Source organism: Ananas comosus, linkage group 12 (assembly GCF_001540865.1).
Source record: "Ananas comosus cultivar F153 linkage group 12, ASM154086v1, whole genome shotgun sequence".
Classification (NCBI taxonomy): domain Eukaryota; kingdom Viridiplantae; phylum Streptophyta; class Magnoliopsida; order Poales; family Bromeliaceae; genus Ananas; species Ananas comosus.
In genome coordinates this window covers 5,021,619-5,039,780 of record NC_033632.1, presented here as the reverse complement: position 1 = coordinate 5,039,780, position 18,162 = coordinate 5,021,619, and the positions used below count along the sequence as shown (strand labels likewise).

The following is an 18,162-nucleotide window of genomic DNA, read 5'->3' as shown; positions in this document are numbered from 1 at the left end:
AGATCTCTCGGATAAAATCATTGCAAATTACGTGGGAGAATTTTTTATTTTTTTTACTATGCTTTCTCATTGCACGTAGCATATTATTTCTGTAATCCCAACAGAATTGAAAAATACTTTTTTTTTTTTCTTTTTCTTTATGAGAAAACTATTTTGTGTGGTTTTAACAAAGGTTTAACAAAAGTTGAGGGACTGGAAATGCAATTTTACCCAAATCTAAGTACTGTTGTTAGGGTTTAAGAAAGAAAACGCTGGTGAAATCCCCGCTCTCTTCCGGACCTCAGCCGCACGCTCCATTTCTACACGAGAGCGCTCGATCGATCGAGAGAGAGAGAGAGAGAGAGGGAGAGAGATGGGGGACTCCGCGACGGCGACGGCGACGACGACGACGAAGGCGACGCCGCCGACGCTCCCCGTGGCGGGGCGCCGCAACGTCCTCATCACGAGCGCCCTCCCCTACGTCAACAACGTCCCCCACCTCGGCAACATCATCGGATGTAATCAATCCCCCATTTTCCTCTTTTTTGTTTTCCGATTGTGTTTGTATTTTTTGGGCGGAGATGTAGGGTAACGGGACTTATCCAAATTATGGTCAATTTTGATCCGACTGTTTAATCTGTAAAAAATTTGATTTTACATGAAAATGTTATCATCTAAGATACTCTTATTAATTTTGTTGAAGTAAATGATGCATCAATTGTAATATTTCGGAAATCCTACGTATTTTTTATTCGAGACGTAGTTGAAAAATTGAAAGATGTGTCGGTGAAATCGCCGAATTATTGTAGATTCCCAGCTAGTAGGCATATTACCGTACAATGGGTTAGAATCGTGGTAGTGGCATGGTTGGTTGATGAAAGCTCGCCATTTCAAATATAAAATATACGATAAATTATTGAAATGATGTTAGCCTGTCGAATCAAGAAGGGTCATAGTTTAGATAAGTTCCATACATTTATTTTATTCTATTTTATTTTTTTGTGTGTATTAGGCTTAGTTTGGTATTGAGTCCCGTCTTACGCTATTAGATAAAATGGAGTTGAGGTTAAAGTATATGGATATACTTTTGCATTCTCTAGTGGGATCGTAGAAAATATATCGTAGCCGACTCATCGCGATATGCGGAGCGCAATATTATGTACGGAAACAAACAGAGTATTTCTCATCGTACTTTCTCACCACACGTAACACAATCTCCCCGCAATCTCAAACGAAACCTTAGTTGATTCAAATAAGAGCGGTTTGCTTTGGTGCAGGTGTTCTGAGCGCGGATGTGTTTGCGCGGTACTGCCGGCTCCGAGGGTATAATGCAATATATATATGCGGAACGGATGAGTACGGGACGGCAACCGAGACAAAGGCCATGGAGGAGAATTGCTCTCCCAAGGAGATATGTGATAAGTTAGTATCTTGATTCCTCTGTTATAATTCTCTTATGCTTTTCATTTTTTTAATAATATGTCTGCTTTTTTGTATAAATATAAATTCTATCGATTGGAGTGCGCTGGTGGATGTCAGATAACTTGTTATCTATACATCTATAGAGTTTGTTGGTAATGAGAAACAAAAATCTAGAACCAACATCTTTTTCACCTTGTTTTTGTGAAGATGACGCCGTTCTGCATCTGGTGGGGTGCTTCACAAGTATACCAGTAGCAAGAATGGAGAAAGTCATATTCTGTTGGATCCAATCATGTTGAGCTTGCATTTAACGAGGAAAAATGACCAGAAACAATGCCAAAAGAGGCCGAAATTGATGTTTTTCACTTCTTTTGCCAATCTTTACAGTGTTGGATGGCAACCATGATCGATATTTTGATCAGCGTATGCTTGCCATGGCATTAAATTAAGCATTAAAACTGAAATTTGCAGATAAGAAAGTGTCATTTTATTGGGATTCATACTCATGGTATCTATGTTAAGTTTCATACTTTGGTCTTCCCTCTGTACTTTTTCTTTTGCCTCAATAACAGTGTGTTTGGTTGAAAGATAGCACTTGTAAGATCTGGGGTGTAATTGAATTATGTTTAAAAGATTAGAGTAGGGAAGTTGGTAAAGCATTAATGTAGGTTTTTAGAGTGGACTGGCTAAAGTTTTAAGAGAAAGTTCCCTTCTACAGTTTTAAAAGTAAATGAAAATTGTCTGCATCTCCCTGCTAAGAGTAGTGAAATTGCGCATTTTCCCCTCAACCATTTTAGTTCTCAATTCTACCCCTCTAAACTTCAATCTACGTGTATGCCATTTGTGTTTACTTTAGTTTATCTAGGAGAAAATGCTAACAATTACTAGGTTGTGAAATGACGCAATCATCCTTGTTCTTCCAAAACACTGTAACGGCTACTGCACTTTCAAATATTTGGTTATTTTTAAACTTTTAAGGCCTTTAATCCAATCACCATGTCTGGGAAGTGTCCAGCTCATCCGAGATTCTTTTTTGCAATTCTCATCTCCACCACCCATCTCTTGCTCGTCTTCTCAACTTCTTAATCCTCTTCTCCGCCCCTTCTCAACCCTCCTGTCCTCAACTTCTCTGCTGCTAATCATGACAAGAATATATGATAGTAGTATAATTCAATAGAACTTTGTGTCTTGTATAGTAAAATGGTGCTTTTGTTATTTTCATGATTGAATATGATAGAAAAAATTATGGGTAAACTTCAAATACCACCCCTGTGGTTTCGCACTTTCTCACTTTACTACCCTGTGGTTTAAAGTGTATCAAGTTAGTGTCCTGTGGTTTCATTTTTATTTTTTTGTCAGCTTTTCCATTAATATTTCGTTAAATTATATACAAAAAACTTCAGATACCCCACCTAGGTTTATTGAATATTCACTTTAGTACCCTTTAGTTTTATCTTTGTCACTAATTTAATGAAAAAAATTAGTGAAATCCATAATAAAAAGATAAAAATGAAACCACATGGAACTAAATTGCTACACTTTAAACCGCAGGGTACTAAAGTGAGAAAGTGTGAAACCATAGGGGTGGTGTTTGAAGTTTTCCCAAAAATTATTGAAGGTCCATTGATAAGACTGATAAGTTAGTTTCAGTTAATTTGGGTTAAGCCTTATTTAAACCCTTTTTAATTGAACCCAAATTTTTTCAGTTTTTCTTGGCAGAAAAACCTAGTTTGGATAGCTCCAACCAAAGGCAATATATTATAATTTTTGTTCTGGAGTTGCAACTAAATGTTGGAGTATGGCAAGTGCAAGTGGGCAACCTAGAAGTGGAAGCAAAGAAATAGATGAATGAAGAAGGGAGGAAAATGATACTCGCGTTTTGTTTCTTCAGAAAACTCAGTTGCCACTGAAACTTCAAAATAGCAATTCCTTAGGTTTATGGCCAACTTTATCTCTCTCTCTCTCTCTCTCTCTCTCTCTCTCTCTCTCAAGCATGCATGCACACACACTGTTATCAAAAAATTATCTCCTTATCACCTCCTTCCCATTGGGAGCAATGTCCTCTCTCTGCTCTCTACCCACGACCAAACCCTGCTCTCTCTCTTCTCTTATTTATTCTCACTCTTGTTTTACATTATATAGAAAGTTGTGAAAATGAGGTGAATTTTGCTGTTTTTGCAGAATGCTAGCTTGACAGATATTATGTTGGATATCTTTGTAAGATCCCCTAATATCATTATTAGGATAGTGTTCTATATAAAGATTATTTTGCATTTTGCAACATTACAACCTTTCCCTTTTGTCCAGTATGCTGCTTGAAACTCGTGTTATTACTAGGTTGATTAAAATTTTCATTCCCATACGTTATGCTTATGTAGTTGAAGAGAACAATTAGAAGATATTCAAAAGAAAGTTATAAATGAGAAGAGTTCTCTTTAGGGCTTTCTAGCTGAACTTGTAATCTGCTACTTGACAGTATATTTTCTCCCCCTGTAGATACCATGCCATTCACAAGGAGGTATACAAGTGGTTTGACATAAGCTTTGATGAGTTTGGACGAACATCTTCTCCGGCGCAGACTGAAGTTTGCCAAGCTATTTTCCACAAACTGATGGGGAATAATTGGCTTTCTGAGAACACCATGCAGCAGGTTGGTTGGTAGACAATTCATTGAGGACCCTACAAATTCCTTCTCAATGAATGCTATTTTTTTATTCTGTTTAATCTGTGTCCGCATTTCTTGCAGCTTTACTGTGACACATGCCAACGCTTCTTAGCTGACAGGCTTGTGGAGGGAACTTGTCCTACCCCTGGCTGTAATTACGAGTCTGCAAGAGGTGATCAGTGTGAAAAATGTGGGAAATTGTTGAATCCTACTGAACTGATTGATCCCAAATGCAAAGTAAGTTTTCAGTTCCTGTACATACCTAGTACGTTTAAATGATTAATGTGCTGGTTGTTCTCTCTGGAGCTTTTTCGGAGGTGCTGTTCAGAAAAGCTGTTAGAGAAGCACTAATGGCTTTTTTGTTGGTATCCTTTCGAACAGCTTCCCTTTCCAATGAAAGCAGAAGCTTCAAATTGGACCTGCTTTGAGTTCCAAAAGATTGAACTAGTTTTGTCCACAACAAAAGTTCCGAACATTTTTTTTTTTGGTGAAACGCTTAACTTTAGCTACTTTGAGTAGAGAAGTGGTCATAGAAGTCTGGCCAAATGAGTGCTTGGTGTGAAATTGCTTCCATCTATATTTCTACCGCTTATCTTTGCAACTGTGTGTGTGTGTGTAGGTTTGTCGAAACACTCCACGCATTCGTGACACCGACCACTTATTTCTAGAGCTTCCTTTACTGAGGGAAAAATTAGAGAAGTATATCAGTGAAATGTCTGTGGCTGGGGGTTGGAGCCAAAACGCTATCCAAGCAACGAATGCTTGGTTGAAGGAAGGATTGAAACCCCGCTGTATTACAAGGGATCTTAAATGGGGTGTCCCTGTTCCTCATGAGAAATATAAAGATAAGGTTTGGTAGCTTGGCAAGAGTTAATTTATAGATAGAGATGTGATTTGCTGCCTTATATTTTGTCCACGTGATAATTATTTCCTTTTTGTTTGTTGTACTAATTGTCAGGTGTTTTATGTGTGGTTTGATGCCCCAATTGGGTATATCTCAATAACAGCGTGCTACACTCCTGACTGGGAGAAGTGGTGGAAGAATCCTGATATGGTAGAATTATATCAGTTCATGGGCAAAGATAATGTGCCATTTCACACTGTAAGAATAGCATTCTCACATTTTGGTTAATGGTGTATGTTTCTTGCATTGCCTTTTAAGCACTGTAAGAATACTATTCTCACGTCAGGAACAAACTAAAATTGTTCTTTACTGGCACTTGACTACAACATGATTGACCAGATAACCTGCACCTTGACTCTTTAGTATAATTTTAAAGTCACCCAATTTGAATACTTTTTCTTTTTCTGCCCTTTAACATAATCAGTCTGTTCCTATATGTAATGGTACCCTTTATTTTGGGTTTTTTGTTTTTGTTATGAAATCGTGGAAGCCCCAAACTAATTTGTTCTTGTTGAAAAGTACGATATTGTTTCACTTAGTACTGTTTTTGCTGTTTGTGTATTCATGAGTCATAACTAGGGATGAGTAATTATTTTTTCTCGGTTTCCTTCTGATGCTCACAACATCTATCCCAGGTTATGTTTCCTTCCACACTCCTTGGAACTGGTGAAAAGTGGACAATGATGAAGACAATAAGTGTAACGGAATATTTAAATTATGAAGCAGGTACTATTACCTGCCAATTACATTCTTTGATCTGTTTAGTTGTCTTGAGAATGGTGGATTTAGTGCAATCAGGTTTACAAATAGGGGGAGCCATTAATTTGAGCAAATTCAATCATTCAAATGTACAAATGTTAGAACCAAAGAGCTTTAAGAGGATGTACAAATGTTAGAACCAAAGAGCTTTAAAAGGAACTCTGAACTTCTTTTGCTGAAATATATTTAAAAGAAAAAAAGAGAATTTTGGCCCTTGCCTAGTTGGATATGTTCACTTGTCAACATTCATTATCTGCTTTTCTATTTTCTGTGATATACAGGAAAGTTCTCCAAGAGTAAGGGTATTGGAGTTTTTGGTAATGATGCAAAGGATACAAAGATTCCTACCGAAGTATGGCGTTACTACTTGCTCACTAATAGGCCAGAGGTTAGTTTGATCGTTTTCTTCTTTTTTGAATTTCAAGTATGCACAAGTATTGCAGCTCTTTGTGGTTTATAAGCTCTATTTTTTACTGCTTTTTGTGAATTAGGTGTCAGATACACTGTTTACATGGGCAGACCTGCAAGCAAAACTCAATAGTGAATTGCTTAGTAACTTGGGAAATTTTATCAATCGTGTATTGAGTTTCATTGCCAAACCCGCAGGTTAGTGTATGGTGTATACAATGGTATATAACTATTGGATTTGACTATTAGCTCATGAATTAGAGCTTTTTTGTATTGTTATTAAGAAATTATGCATTAAGACATGCTAATCCCATTGCTTATTCTGCAAGCTTGTATTGATTTAGTTAGTTTAGTGCTCTAATCTGCAGTTTTCTACACTATTTTCTATTAGAGTTAGTTCTTTGAGCATGGCAATCATATGTCTATAATGTCAAGCTGTTTTAGAATTATACATATTTTGCCTTTTTTTCCTGCAGGAGCTGGGTATGATTCAACTATTCCTGATGCTCCTAATGCGGAGTCTCATCAATTAACTAAGACTCTTGCAGAAAATGTTGGCAAATTGGTCGATCAGTATCTTGATGCCATGGAGAAGGTAGTCTGAGTTAATTTCTCTTCTATTTTTGTCTACATTCTAGCATGGAAATCTTTCAATGCGTTGGTGGTAGAGAGATGGAAGAAGTGTATTGTCAACCAATTTCTGCCATTATAAATATACTGTTCCTGTTGTATAACAGGTCAAACTAAAACAAGGCCTGAAAATTGCTATGAGCATTTCTAGCGAGGGTAATGGATATTTGCAAGTAAGTTTTTTTAGAATCTTTTATCCTTTATTTTTGGTGATTATCAGTTGTTTTGGTATATTCTGTTTATCTCATTCCTTTTCTGACTATTACGTATAGGAGAGCCAATTTTGGAAGCTTTACAAAGAAGATCCCTCTTCATGTGCCATTGTGATGAAGACTTCATTAGGACTTGTTTACCTTCTTGCCTGTTTATTAGAGCCTTTCATGCCTTCCTTCTCTAATGAAGTAAGTTATTTGTACAATTTTATTTTCCTCCCTCCCTCTAGTCCTTAAAGATTATGAAACTAGACTATTCATTTTTTTTGAAATTTTTCCCCTCTAGTTTGTCTTCTGATCTTTATTTTTTTTCTTTTATTGCCATACAAGGTAATGAGGCAGCTTAATTTGTCTCCAGAAGAGCATCTCTCATTTTCTGATGAGAAAGGAGATATCGATAAAGCAAAAAGACCTTGGGATTTTCTACCTACCGGCCACAGAATAGGGAAACCTGAGCCACTTTTTAAGGAACTGGTAGGCATAACTAATTGTTCAGTGTTTCTCCACTCTGTACTCTTTTGTATCGTATTATATAGCTCTTTAAATGATCTATGCAGAAAGACGAAGAAGTAGAATTTTTCAGACAGAAATTTGCAGGCAGTCAAGCTGAGAGGGTATTGAAAGCAGAAGCAGATGCGAAAAAGGTTGCTGAGCAACTCAAGACAACAAAAATATCAGGTTTAGATATTTTCCTTTCTTGTTAAGTATTGGCTCTTTTTGTTCTTTTATGCTTCCACCCTGCAAATAACTAGTTGAGTGGTGGAGCTTGGTTAAGTTGATGGTCAATATCTTACATTTTCGTGATACTTTTGTAGAATAGTTAGTCTTCGTGGTCCTTTCCTAGATGGATGGTTTCGTTGGTAGCAGAGAATGATACATTTAACAAAATTGTACTCCTGGGACTCTCGGTATTTACTGATCAGACATGGTGAGAAATGTTGTGTATAGTTGGTTGGCAAAGTAAAATAGTCCAGACTGCTGTGCAAAAACGAGGTTTTCTTAACTCTCAAGGTGGATTACTCTGTGGTTGTTAATAAGATTGTCTAGGTATTGTAGAAACAGATCCAGGAGGAGTTTGGTTGGTTCCATGTAAATCAAAAGGAAAACTCTATTATTTGGACGAAGCACTTGCTGTTCAGTGAATCAGACCAAAATTCTGTTAGTTGGCAATTTCTTGGTGTATTATAATTGTCTTCTCGCTTTGGAGGTTTATTTGAGCAGAATATGCACTTATTGTTAAGCTGAAGCTAATCTTGCATATGTTGCTACCGACAAGACAATTTACTTGCTGAGTCAATACATTAAGTTCTTGGTAGAAAATCAGCTGTAAGAGTTACTATATTCAGATGAATAGTGTTCTCAATGTCCTCCTTATGCTATTGTTCGTATTTTTTTTATTTTTTTATTTTTATAAGAGAACAAAATAGCACTGGAGCTTTATTTTGTACAGAAGGTAATTCGAAGAAAGAAAAGACAAAGCCAGCTGGTAGTACAAAAACAAAGGCAGCTGAAGCAGAAGTTACGATCTCCAGGCTTGATATCCGTGTGGGTCGCATCAAGAAAGCTCAGAAGCATCCAGACGCTGATTCCCTTTATGTCGAAGAAATTGATGTTGGAGAAGAGTCGACTAGAACGGTGGTCAGTGGCCTTGTCAAATACATTCCCCTTGAAGAGATGCAGGTTTGTAGTTTGCTCCTGTTTCTCTTTTATTTCACCTATTTGCAAAAAACAGTCCACTTTTGTTCATTTTCACAAAAAGCATCACTTTTCCATTTTTGAAAATACCCCTAGTTTTCAACATTTAGGACCGAACTACACTACTGTAGGACAACGATTCACGGTTCCAAAGTTATGCAATAATATTAGTGTAGTTTAAAACTGTGCATCAATGATTCAGAATTATCATTGAAGAAGCAGTTTGGTCCAAGTTGAGAAGTGGTCTGAAGTAGGGATGTCAATGAGTATGGATACCCGAAATTTTATCCGAACCCGAACCCGAATGAAATGGATATATCCGATGGATATGGATATGGATATGGATTCGGATATGGATACCAAAAATAGAAACCCGACGGATATGGATTCGGATATGGATTTTGACTGTACCCGATCCGAATCCGAACTCGACCCAAATCTGACCCGAACCCGAATTTTTTCGTTATTATATATATTAATATATATAATATATATATATATATTATACTATTATTTATATTATATATATAATTTATATATATATTATTATATATATATATTTAATGTTATATATTGAATTTGTATTTTAAAAATTTAGATTTAATATAATATATTTTGAAATATTGAAAAAAAAATAATTGTTTCGCGGTTCAAATTTTTGGGTTCGGATTCGGATTCGGGTTTGATTTTTGGTCGGGTTCGGGTTTGGATATGGATTTTTAAATCCGTGGGTTCCGGGTTTGGATTCGGGTCTCGGTTTGGGTCTGTTTGCAGGTAGTGTTTGAAAAGTCGCGCCTGAGGCGCGCGCCTCAGCGCCTAGGCGCGAGGCGCGGGCCTCCGCACCTCAGCAATAGCGAGGCGAGGCCCTATTGCTGAGGCGCGCGCCTAGGCCCTGAGGCGCGCGTCTCGGCATATTTAATATTTTTTGGATTTTTGATTAAAGTTTTCGGGTTATTGGATTTCGGATATAAATTTTATGTTTTAGTCCGATAAGATTAGTAAAAGAATCTAAAAGAAACCTAAAAAAACCCTAATGAAATCCATCTACCGCCCTCTCCTCCTACCACTCTCTCCTTTTACCGCCCTCTTCTCCTTCTTGAGGCTAAATGAAAACATTGGCACCACAATCACTTTTAAGTTAAAGGTCGAAATATTTTTTTTTTTACTTGAGAACCTATATGCAAGTGTTTTCTTTACTTTTTTATGGTTATTTTAGTTTTGTATAGTTATTTTGGAGTTTTTTTAATGTAGAATATCAAATTAAATTACTGTGCGCCTCGCCTTTTTGAGGCGCGCGCCTCGCAGTACGCCTCGCGCCTAGGCTCCAGGAGAGTCTTGCGCCTTTTTGCGCCTCGCGCCTTTTCAAACACTGGGTTCGGGTTCGGGTTCGGGTTCGGGTTTTTAAAAATCCGCCCCGAATCCAACCCGTTGACATCTCTAGTCTGAAGTTGTAAAAAGCTAAAAAAAGTGTCCTCCTTTCGCAAATAATAGAGAGGCAGATTTTTTATTTTTTTTTTCTCTTGCAAAAATGTTTTTAGATGGAGATATTATTTCTCCATTTTTAGTTTTTTTTTACCCTCATCTTGTATAATTATTGCCATTTCTCAATTTGCAGAATCGGAAAGTTTGTGTTCTCTGTAATCTGAAGCCAGTGGCTATGCGTGGTATTAAATCACATGCGATGGTTTTAGCTGCATCAAATGATGACCATACCAAAGTAAGCTTTTATGCTTTTTGTCTTTTTCTGACATATGAACCTTTTTTCCATTTTAACTTTACACTAGAGCTTTGCTGTGATTCAACTACCTGGTATTTCTGGTATTCTGTAGCATTGAAATTTGTCACCGCAAGACGTCATCTAGATCATATTGATCTCTCTGTTAGTTTTGAATCTTTTGATATCACACATTGTGTTATTGGACTCCATATGGGGTTCTTACTGCTATAGGATGTAAGAAGGGAGAATATGCTGGACCGTCTGAACAATAGCTCTGTTTGCAGATCATCGTCTGAACTTTAAGAAGTTAAAATAAATTACTTGAACTTTGTAACTGTCTCAACCAACCAACTGTCCTAAAATTCTATTAATTTTGTTTAGCAATCTTTAATCGCATCAAAGCCCAATGACTTCTGCTGAATGCCTGTATAATGTTAGGAGTATTTGAGTGATTTGGCCTTCATATTATTTAAGATTGTTAGGTAAAATTAACCCAATGGGGGGGCTAGGAAGCTGATTGAAACAATTATAAAGTTTATGCAGTTCGTTTTAAACTTTTGACATGATGATCTACAATTGATTACAATTTCAGGATGTCTGGCATATCATTATTTTTCCCTTTCTCGGTATGAATTTTCAGTTTTCCTGTCGTCTGAAATGGAAATTCGCTTAAAGTTGATGGCTCTACCGTTCCCAACTTGGTCAGCTAGAAAGGGCGTGGTGCCATTAACTTCAATAGAATTCACTATTTGGTTATAAGTAAATTAAAGTGCCCAAAGTTAAGCATTTGTTGGTCAAAAGGAGAAAACGGAAAAAAGCGTTGGGGGGTCCGTTTTCAAAATAATCCATACATCTTTGCCTCTGTATAATAGTACAGAATGTCTAAAAAATCTTCAACTCAGGTGGAGTTGGTCGAACCGCCGGCGTCGGCTGTAGTAGGGGAGCGCGTAACCTTTCCTGGATATTCGGGCGAACCGGATAGCGTGTTAAATGCGAAGAGCAAAGTATGGGAGAAGGTTCAAGCTGATCTCCGTACAAACGCTGACTTGGTTGCCTCTTACAAGGATGTGCCCTTCACCACCTCGGCCGGAGTCTGCAAGGTCTCATCCATAGCAGATGGGGAAGTGAGGTAGTGAGATTTGTTGATAGTAATTCTCTCAAATAATTTTACACAGGAAGTCCTCTCATTTTGAATAGTATTTGAGATTATCAAATTGCTAATTGTAACTTTTTGAGTGGATATAATATATAATTTGGCAAGTTGGATATTTAAGAAGGTTTTTTCATTGTGTTTGTGATATATTTATTTTGCTAGTTGTGACTACTGAGATTGGATGTATTTGCAATTTTTAAGCTGTTTCATATAGGTCAAAATATTTGGGATGGTATGTGAATTTGGATGCAAAATTTTCATTGAGTTATTGGGTGATGTTAGATTTATGTAGTTTAACAAAATAATAAAGTAAATGAAGGTCTTGTTTGATATCATGTTTGTTTTCTATTTTTTTTTAAATAGAATTTTGTATAATAAAAGATGTAGCAGTGAACAATAAATTACTTGTAATTACTTCATTAAGTATTTACTTGGTAACAGAAAATGAAAATTAGAAATGAAGTTTTTGTACTTTTTAAATTTGTTTTAGATAATTTGTTATCTACTATTTTGCTAGATGCATTATAAGCTAATCAATTATGATAGTAAAAAAAAAAAAAATTCTCCTTTAACACATAAAACTATATAGATATAGTGTTAAAAAATAGTAATAATAATGACAACAATATCAAATGAGGTCTAAGTAAGTTGTTTAGGAAAGTGTCTATTTTTGGACGCCATTAGTAAAGGACATCTCTTATATCTTGGTTTTGATATATTTTTGCAGTGGCAATATTACTAAGGTATTTAGAACTAAAATCTATGTGATATGCCAATTTGTTTGAGTGAAGTTATGTACTGAATTATATAAGGATTAGAACTAAAATCTCTTATATCTTGGTTTTGATATATATTTGCAGTGGCAATATTAGTAAGGTATTTAGAACTAAAATCTATGTGATATGCCAATTTGTTTTAGTGAAGTTACTGAATTAATTATTCATCTATTGGGTTAGAACTAAAATCTCTTATATCTTGGTTTTGATATATTTTTGCAGTGGCAATATTAGTACGGTATTTAGAACTAAAATCTATGTGACATGCCAATTTGTTTTAAGTAAAGTTATGTACTGAATTAATTATTCATCTATTGGGTTAGAACTAAAATCTCTTATATCTTGGTTTTGATATAGTTTTGCAATGGCAATATTAGTAAGATATTTACAACTAAAATCTATGTGATATGCCAATTTGTTTTAGTGAAGTTATGTACTGAATTAATTATTCATCTGTTCGGGTAGTTTAAACTGCAGATTAAAGCTGTTGCAAGCTTTTTGTGTAACCGGGATTTAAATTATAGTAAGAGCCCCCTTTTGTGTAAGGTTTATTATTATTTCAAAAGGTAAATCTCCATATAAAAATTATTTAAATTATTACATGATTCAATTTAAAATTAGGTGGTTATAGAATGTGTTAATGAAGTTGGTTGAATCATTGTAGGCTTTTAAGCAGTAGGAAAGGTCCAAATTGTACTTTTTTTAAAAAATATTTAAATAATTACTATTCAATCTAAATTGTATAGCCATAAAAGGTCTTAACGAAGTAGTGAAATTTTATTATAAATTCTTGACTCAAATTTTTTTTTTTTCTGTCCGAGCCGATTTTTGAATTATTATATTTTTATCCAAAAATAAATAAAAAATAAAATCCCTTCGTCTCTTTATAGTTAATTAACTTGGATTTGGTAAAAGTTTGGTAAAGGTATAATTCAAATAAAATTCGTATCTTAATTTTTAAATTTGTTGAAAAATACGGTTTAAAAAACGTATTCATCAATTGTTCGAATACGCGATTTATACGGATATTATATATTCACCAAATAACAATTCGGGATCAAAAGTTCAGCTATTAAACTAACCTTTTTTCTCTAAATTTATGCTACTAGCGTATATAGTTATAAATTTTTAAAAATATAAAAAAAAAGCTATAAAATAAAATAGATTAAGTTAAAAAAAGAAATAGTAAATTTTATTATCGTCTCTATCTTCATATTTTTCATAATCCACATATTTCGAAAATTTATAAAATTTTTCAATAATTCGAGAATAATTCAGCAAAATTTAGAAAAGAATTTTATCTAAAAAAATTTACCTATTTTTTTGGGTATATAGTTCAGCATACGCGAATTACGCGCAAATAATAAATTTAGTCTAAAAATCTACATATTATTTTATTTTTTAAAAATAAATTAATTTTTTTTATTTAAATTTTTAATAATTTATGAATAATTTGCGAATTATCTGACTATAGTCGGAGCAGTCCGACTGAAAAGACTATCTCGTCGACAGCGCGCAGAAATCTGCTTCTCGAATATTCCGCGTCCACTGCATGTCACGCCCCTCGCACTCTCTCTCTCTCTCTCTCTCTCTCTCACATTTTATCTCTCTACACGTGTCATTGTTTTTGTTCCCACAGCGCCCCAAAACCGCAACGAAACCCACGCGCAGCAGTTATTGCCAACACCCTGTGTTTACATACCCATCATACACCAGATCTAATAGTTTGTAGTAGTTAACATTTTAGAAGTTAAACTATATTTTTATATATTCCCCAATTACAAGAACAGTGTGATGTTTTGATTCACAATCTTTAAAATATTATAATTCGACTTAAATTTTTCGCACTAATAAAACTCAAATCTCATAATACAAATAAATTGGCCAAATGATAAATCATCAATTTTAATATTATCGGATCAACGTTACATAACCGATGTGCCATCATTTAGTTAGCTAAGTTATATTATAAAATTTGCTGACCTGAAAGGATTCTAAATTATTTGTGTTTCGCTATCCAATTCTTTTAATTATTACAAAACACATCTAATTTATTTATCTGAGTTTAAGATCTCTATAGTAAAAATTAGGATAAACTTCAACCACCCCTGTGATTTCGCACTTTCTCACTTTAGTAGCATGTGAGTTAAAGTGTATCAATTTAGTACCCTATAATTTTATTTTTCTCTTTTTGTCGGCTGCTTTATTAACATTTTGTTAAATTATTATATACAAAAAACTTAAGATACCTCATGTAAGTTTATCGAATATTTACTTTAGTACTTTTTAGTTTTAACTTTATCACTGATTTAATAAAAAAAATTAGTGGAGAGGATAGTGAAAAGAGAAAAATAAAACCACAGGATACTAAATTAATATACTTTAAATTGTAAGACAGTAAAATAAAAAAAAAAAAAAAGTATAAAACCACAGTAGTGGTATTTAAAGTTTTCCCTCAAAAATTATCTTGTACACCGGGTGCACGCACTAACTCACTCCGCACTCGCCCGTCTCAATCCTCCCTGATTCCTATCCATCTATTTAAAGGGGATCAGGACCCCCAAATTCAAACCCTAAAAATTAAAAAACTCTCTCCTCTCCTCTCTCCTCTCTCTCCCCCAAAAAACACAAGGAAGGAAAAAAGAAAAAGAAAAAGAAAAAGAAAGAGCGATGAGATCTGTTCGTCTCCGCGCCCTCCCTCTGCTGCTGCTCCTGCTGCTGCTTCTTCTTCTTGTGGAAGGGGAAGCGCGGGGCGGGGCGGTGGCGGGGGGGTGGCGGCGCATCGAGGACGTGGGGGAGGCGCACGTGCGGGAGATCGGGGAGTACGCGGTGGCGGCCTTCGTCCGGGTGCTGCGCGGCGAGACGCAGGTCGTCGCCGGCATCAACTACCGCCTCGTCCTCCAGGCAGAGGCGGATGCCGCCGGCAGCGAGTGCTACGAGGCGGTGGTGTGGGAGAAGGCCTGGCAGGGATTCCGCAAGCTCACCTCCTTCAGGCCAGTCTAGCTAGTACAGGAATATATATATCAAAGACAATTAGGTGCATGGGTTCGTGTCGATCCATGGGTTTTCTTTGATACATAAAGAGATCAGAGAGATCAGAGATCACAGAGAGGTAGTTACAAATATATACCATACCATGTGTTTCTCGTGTTCTCGTGTTCTTGTGATCGAATGTTGAAATGGGTAAATGGCGTGATTTAGCATATTTTTTCTTTTTTACTTTTGCTATTATATATGTCGTTTAAAATATTACGTCTATGTTCCGTTTGGTTCCGCTCTGTTTGGTTCTACGTAAAATCGCGAAATTTTTTTTTTTTTTGTAACATAAAATTTTGGTGACTTTTTTTTTCAACGATTTGTAGTATGTGGTTTACAGAAAAAAAAGTTGTTTCGGTCAAAAAACAAAAAATGAATGAAAAAAATTTTAGAGAGTTCAATTTTTTTTCATTTTATGCTGTAAAACAGTGAAAAAGTGAAAATTTAATTCTTTTTAAATCGGTTAAAAAATTTTTCGAAAAAATATTTTTATGTAAAATTAAAACAAATAAAAAAACAATTTTTTATATTAAAAATAAAACGCCCCTTTATTAACTATGATAGCAGAGTCGATCGATAATATTAGAATTAATAGACAATATTAGAAATTAATAATAAATAAAAGTGAGATAATTATTATAAAATTATAATTAATTAGCGTAGATTGTAATGTTATGATAATTAATTTAATATTACAAATTAATAATGAAAACGTGAAAGTTATTGGAAAATTAAAATTAATGAATGGTTATATTTTTTCACATGATTAGTTGTTGATACTTGATACCAAAAAATATGGTATTTTATGTTTAATCTTAATTTTTATTGTTATGTAATTTTTTTTAAAAAAAAATATTTCTTTATTTCTTTATTGGATGAAATAAGAATAAAATTGTAGAATATTCAAGAATAATTTTTCAAATCAAGTTGAGAAAGTGGCGCACTACGTTAAATTAAAATTTATCCTTCTAAAAATTAATATATTTTTAAAAAACTCTTTATCTGTCTCTCTCTACACCCCCTCTTTTTATCCTTCTTGGTTCTCTCTCTGTCCCGGCCGTATGGCCGGACACATTTTTGTTTATTTTTTTAATTATTTTAAGAAAGATAGAAGGCAAATTTGCATAAAAAATTTACTAGTTTTGCGATTTTACAAAAGTGGGTCATTTTTTTCGATTTTACAGATTTGAACTGAATTTCAGTTTCGTTTAATTTTTTAAAAATAAATTAATTAAAAATATAAATCAACTAGCAATTTAAAGTTTCCGATACCAACTATTAAAATTTTTTGTCACATGTGCTAGTAACAATCGGTTTGTTTTTCGTTTTTATTTATTTTTTTTATGATCTAGTATGTAATTATCTAGATCTTTTGTCCTCCTTCGATGAGAGAAATATTTATGATCTATTNTATGATCTAGTATGTAATTATCTAGATCTTTTGTCCTCCTTCGATGAGAGAAATATTTATGATCTATTTACTCGTTGGAAATAAAAATTTTTTATCTAGAGAAAATTTTCTTTTAAAAATATTTCTAATATAAACTTATTTTTATAAATTAAAAAAAATAAATTAATATTTTAATAGGCTAAATTACGGAAAATTTTTCTGTCAAAATCCGCTTTTTCACTTTCTCCCATGTTATTTAAAAACCTACACTTTGCCCCCTTGTAAAATAAAAAATGTTCACAGAGGAATACGGTGTGACAAAATGACCATTTTGCCCTTCGCCATTTTCGTCTTCTCCCTCATCCTCCTCATCCGCGGCGGAGGAGGCCGGCCTCGGGTGGGACGCAGGCAGCGAGGGACGATCTCGTTGAGGGTGTCGGCCATGCGGCCGATGGAGGGTGGGATACAGCCGCCGAGTTTGTTGTGGGCGAGGACGATGATGGAGGCCGGGGAGTCGCCGAGGTTGGCGGGGATGGGGTGGCGACGGCGGAGGTGGTTGGAGTTAAGGAAGATGGCGTCGAGGGGGCGGTCGAAGAAAATGTTGAGCTCGTGGAGGAGGGTGAGGCCGGTGAGGGCGCCGTCCCGGAAGCCATCGAAGCAACAGGAAAGAGGGGCAGAGGGGTATTTTTGGCATATAAAAAAATGTTATAACGGAACCCTAATGGTAGGGGATGAAGTGCACATTTTTTATTTTATAAGGGGGCAAAGTGTAGTTTTTTAATGACAGGGAGAAAAGTGAATTTTCTGTAATTTAGCCATTTTAATATATATTAATATGTGAAGTGGATGGAGATTATCTTTTTCTCTCTCCTCTTCTATTTTGAGAGATCTCTTTTCACTCTCTTTCTCTCTCCTCCCCAACCCCACACCTCTCTCCTAGTGATGTCAACGGGTCGGATTCGAGGCGGATTTTCAAAAACCCGAACCCGAACCCGACTCCAAACCCGAATCCGAACCCCGCGGATTTTAAAAATACATATCCAAACCCGAACCCGACAAAAAATCCGAAACTCGAACCCGAACCCGAACCCGATAATTTGAACACGAAACAATTATTTTTTTTTCAATATTTCAAAATATATTATAATAAATCTAAATTTTTAAAATACAAATTCAAATATAACATCAAATATATTAAAACTTGGTAGCACCAAGTGCTTCATGCTATTAATAGCATAGTAGCCGGACTTTATATATATATATATATATATATATATATATATATATGTTATATTTTATTAGAAAATATCTACGATATCAAATTTAAATTTTAGTATAAAATAGATGGATAGATTTGAAATCAAAAATTTAAAATTAAATTTAATTCACGATTTAAACTCAAATTTAAATTTTATT

At 35.0% G+C, this 18,162-nt stretch overlaps 1 protein-coding gene across 1 annotated transcript; it reads left to right on the top strand.

The window, feature by feature from the left end:
* Positions 254-11,684, top strand: LOC109718413 (probable methionine--tRNA ligase). The gene is made up of 17 exons (XM_020244650.1): positions 254-497; positions 1,257-1,401; positions 3,898-4,051; positions 4,148-4,303; positions 4,686-4,916; positions 5,025-5,168; positions 5,606-5,696; positions 6,011-6,117; positions 6,221-6,335; positions 6,614-6,732; positions 6,875-6,940; positions 7,040-7,168; positions 7,310-7,453; positions 7,537-7,657; positions 8,430-8,659; positions 10,290-10,391; positions 11,294-11,684. Exons 1-17 carry the CDS (start codon positions 353-355, stop codon positions 11,522-11,524), a joined length of 2,430 nt encoding a protein of 809 aa, XP_020100239.1. The 5' UTR covers positions 254-352; the 3' UTR covers positions 11,525-11,684.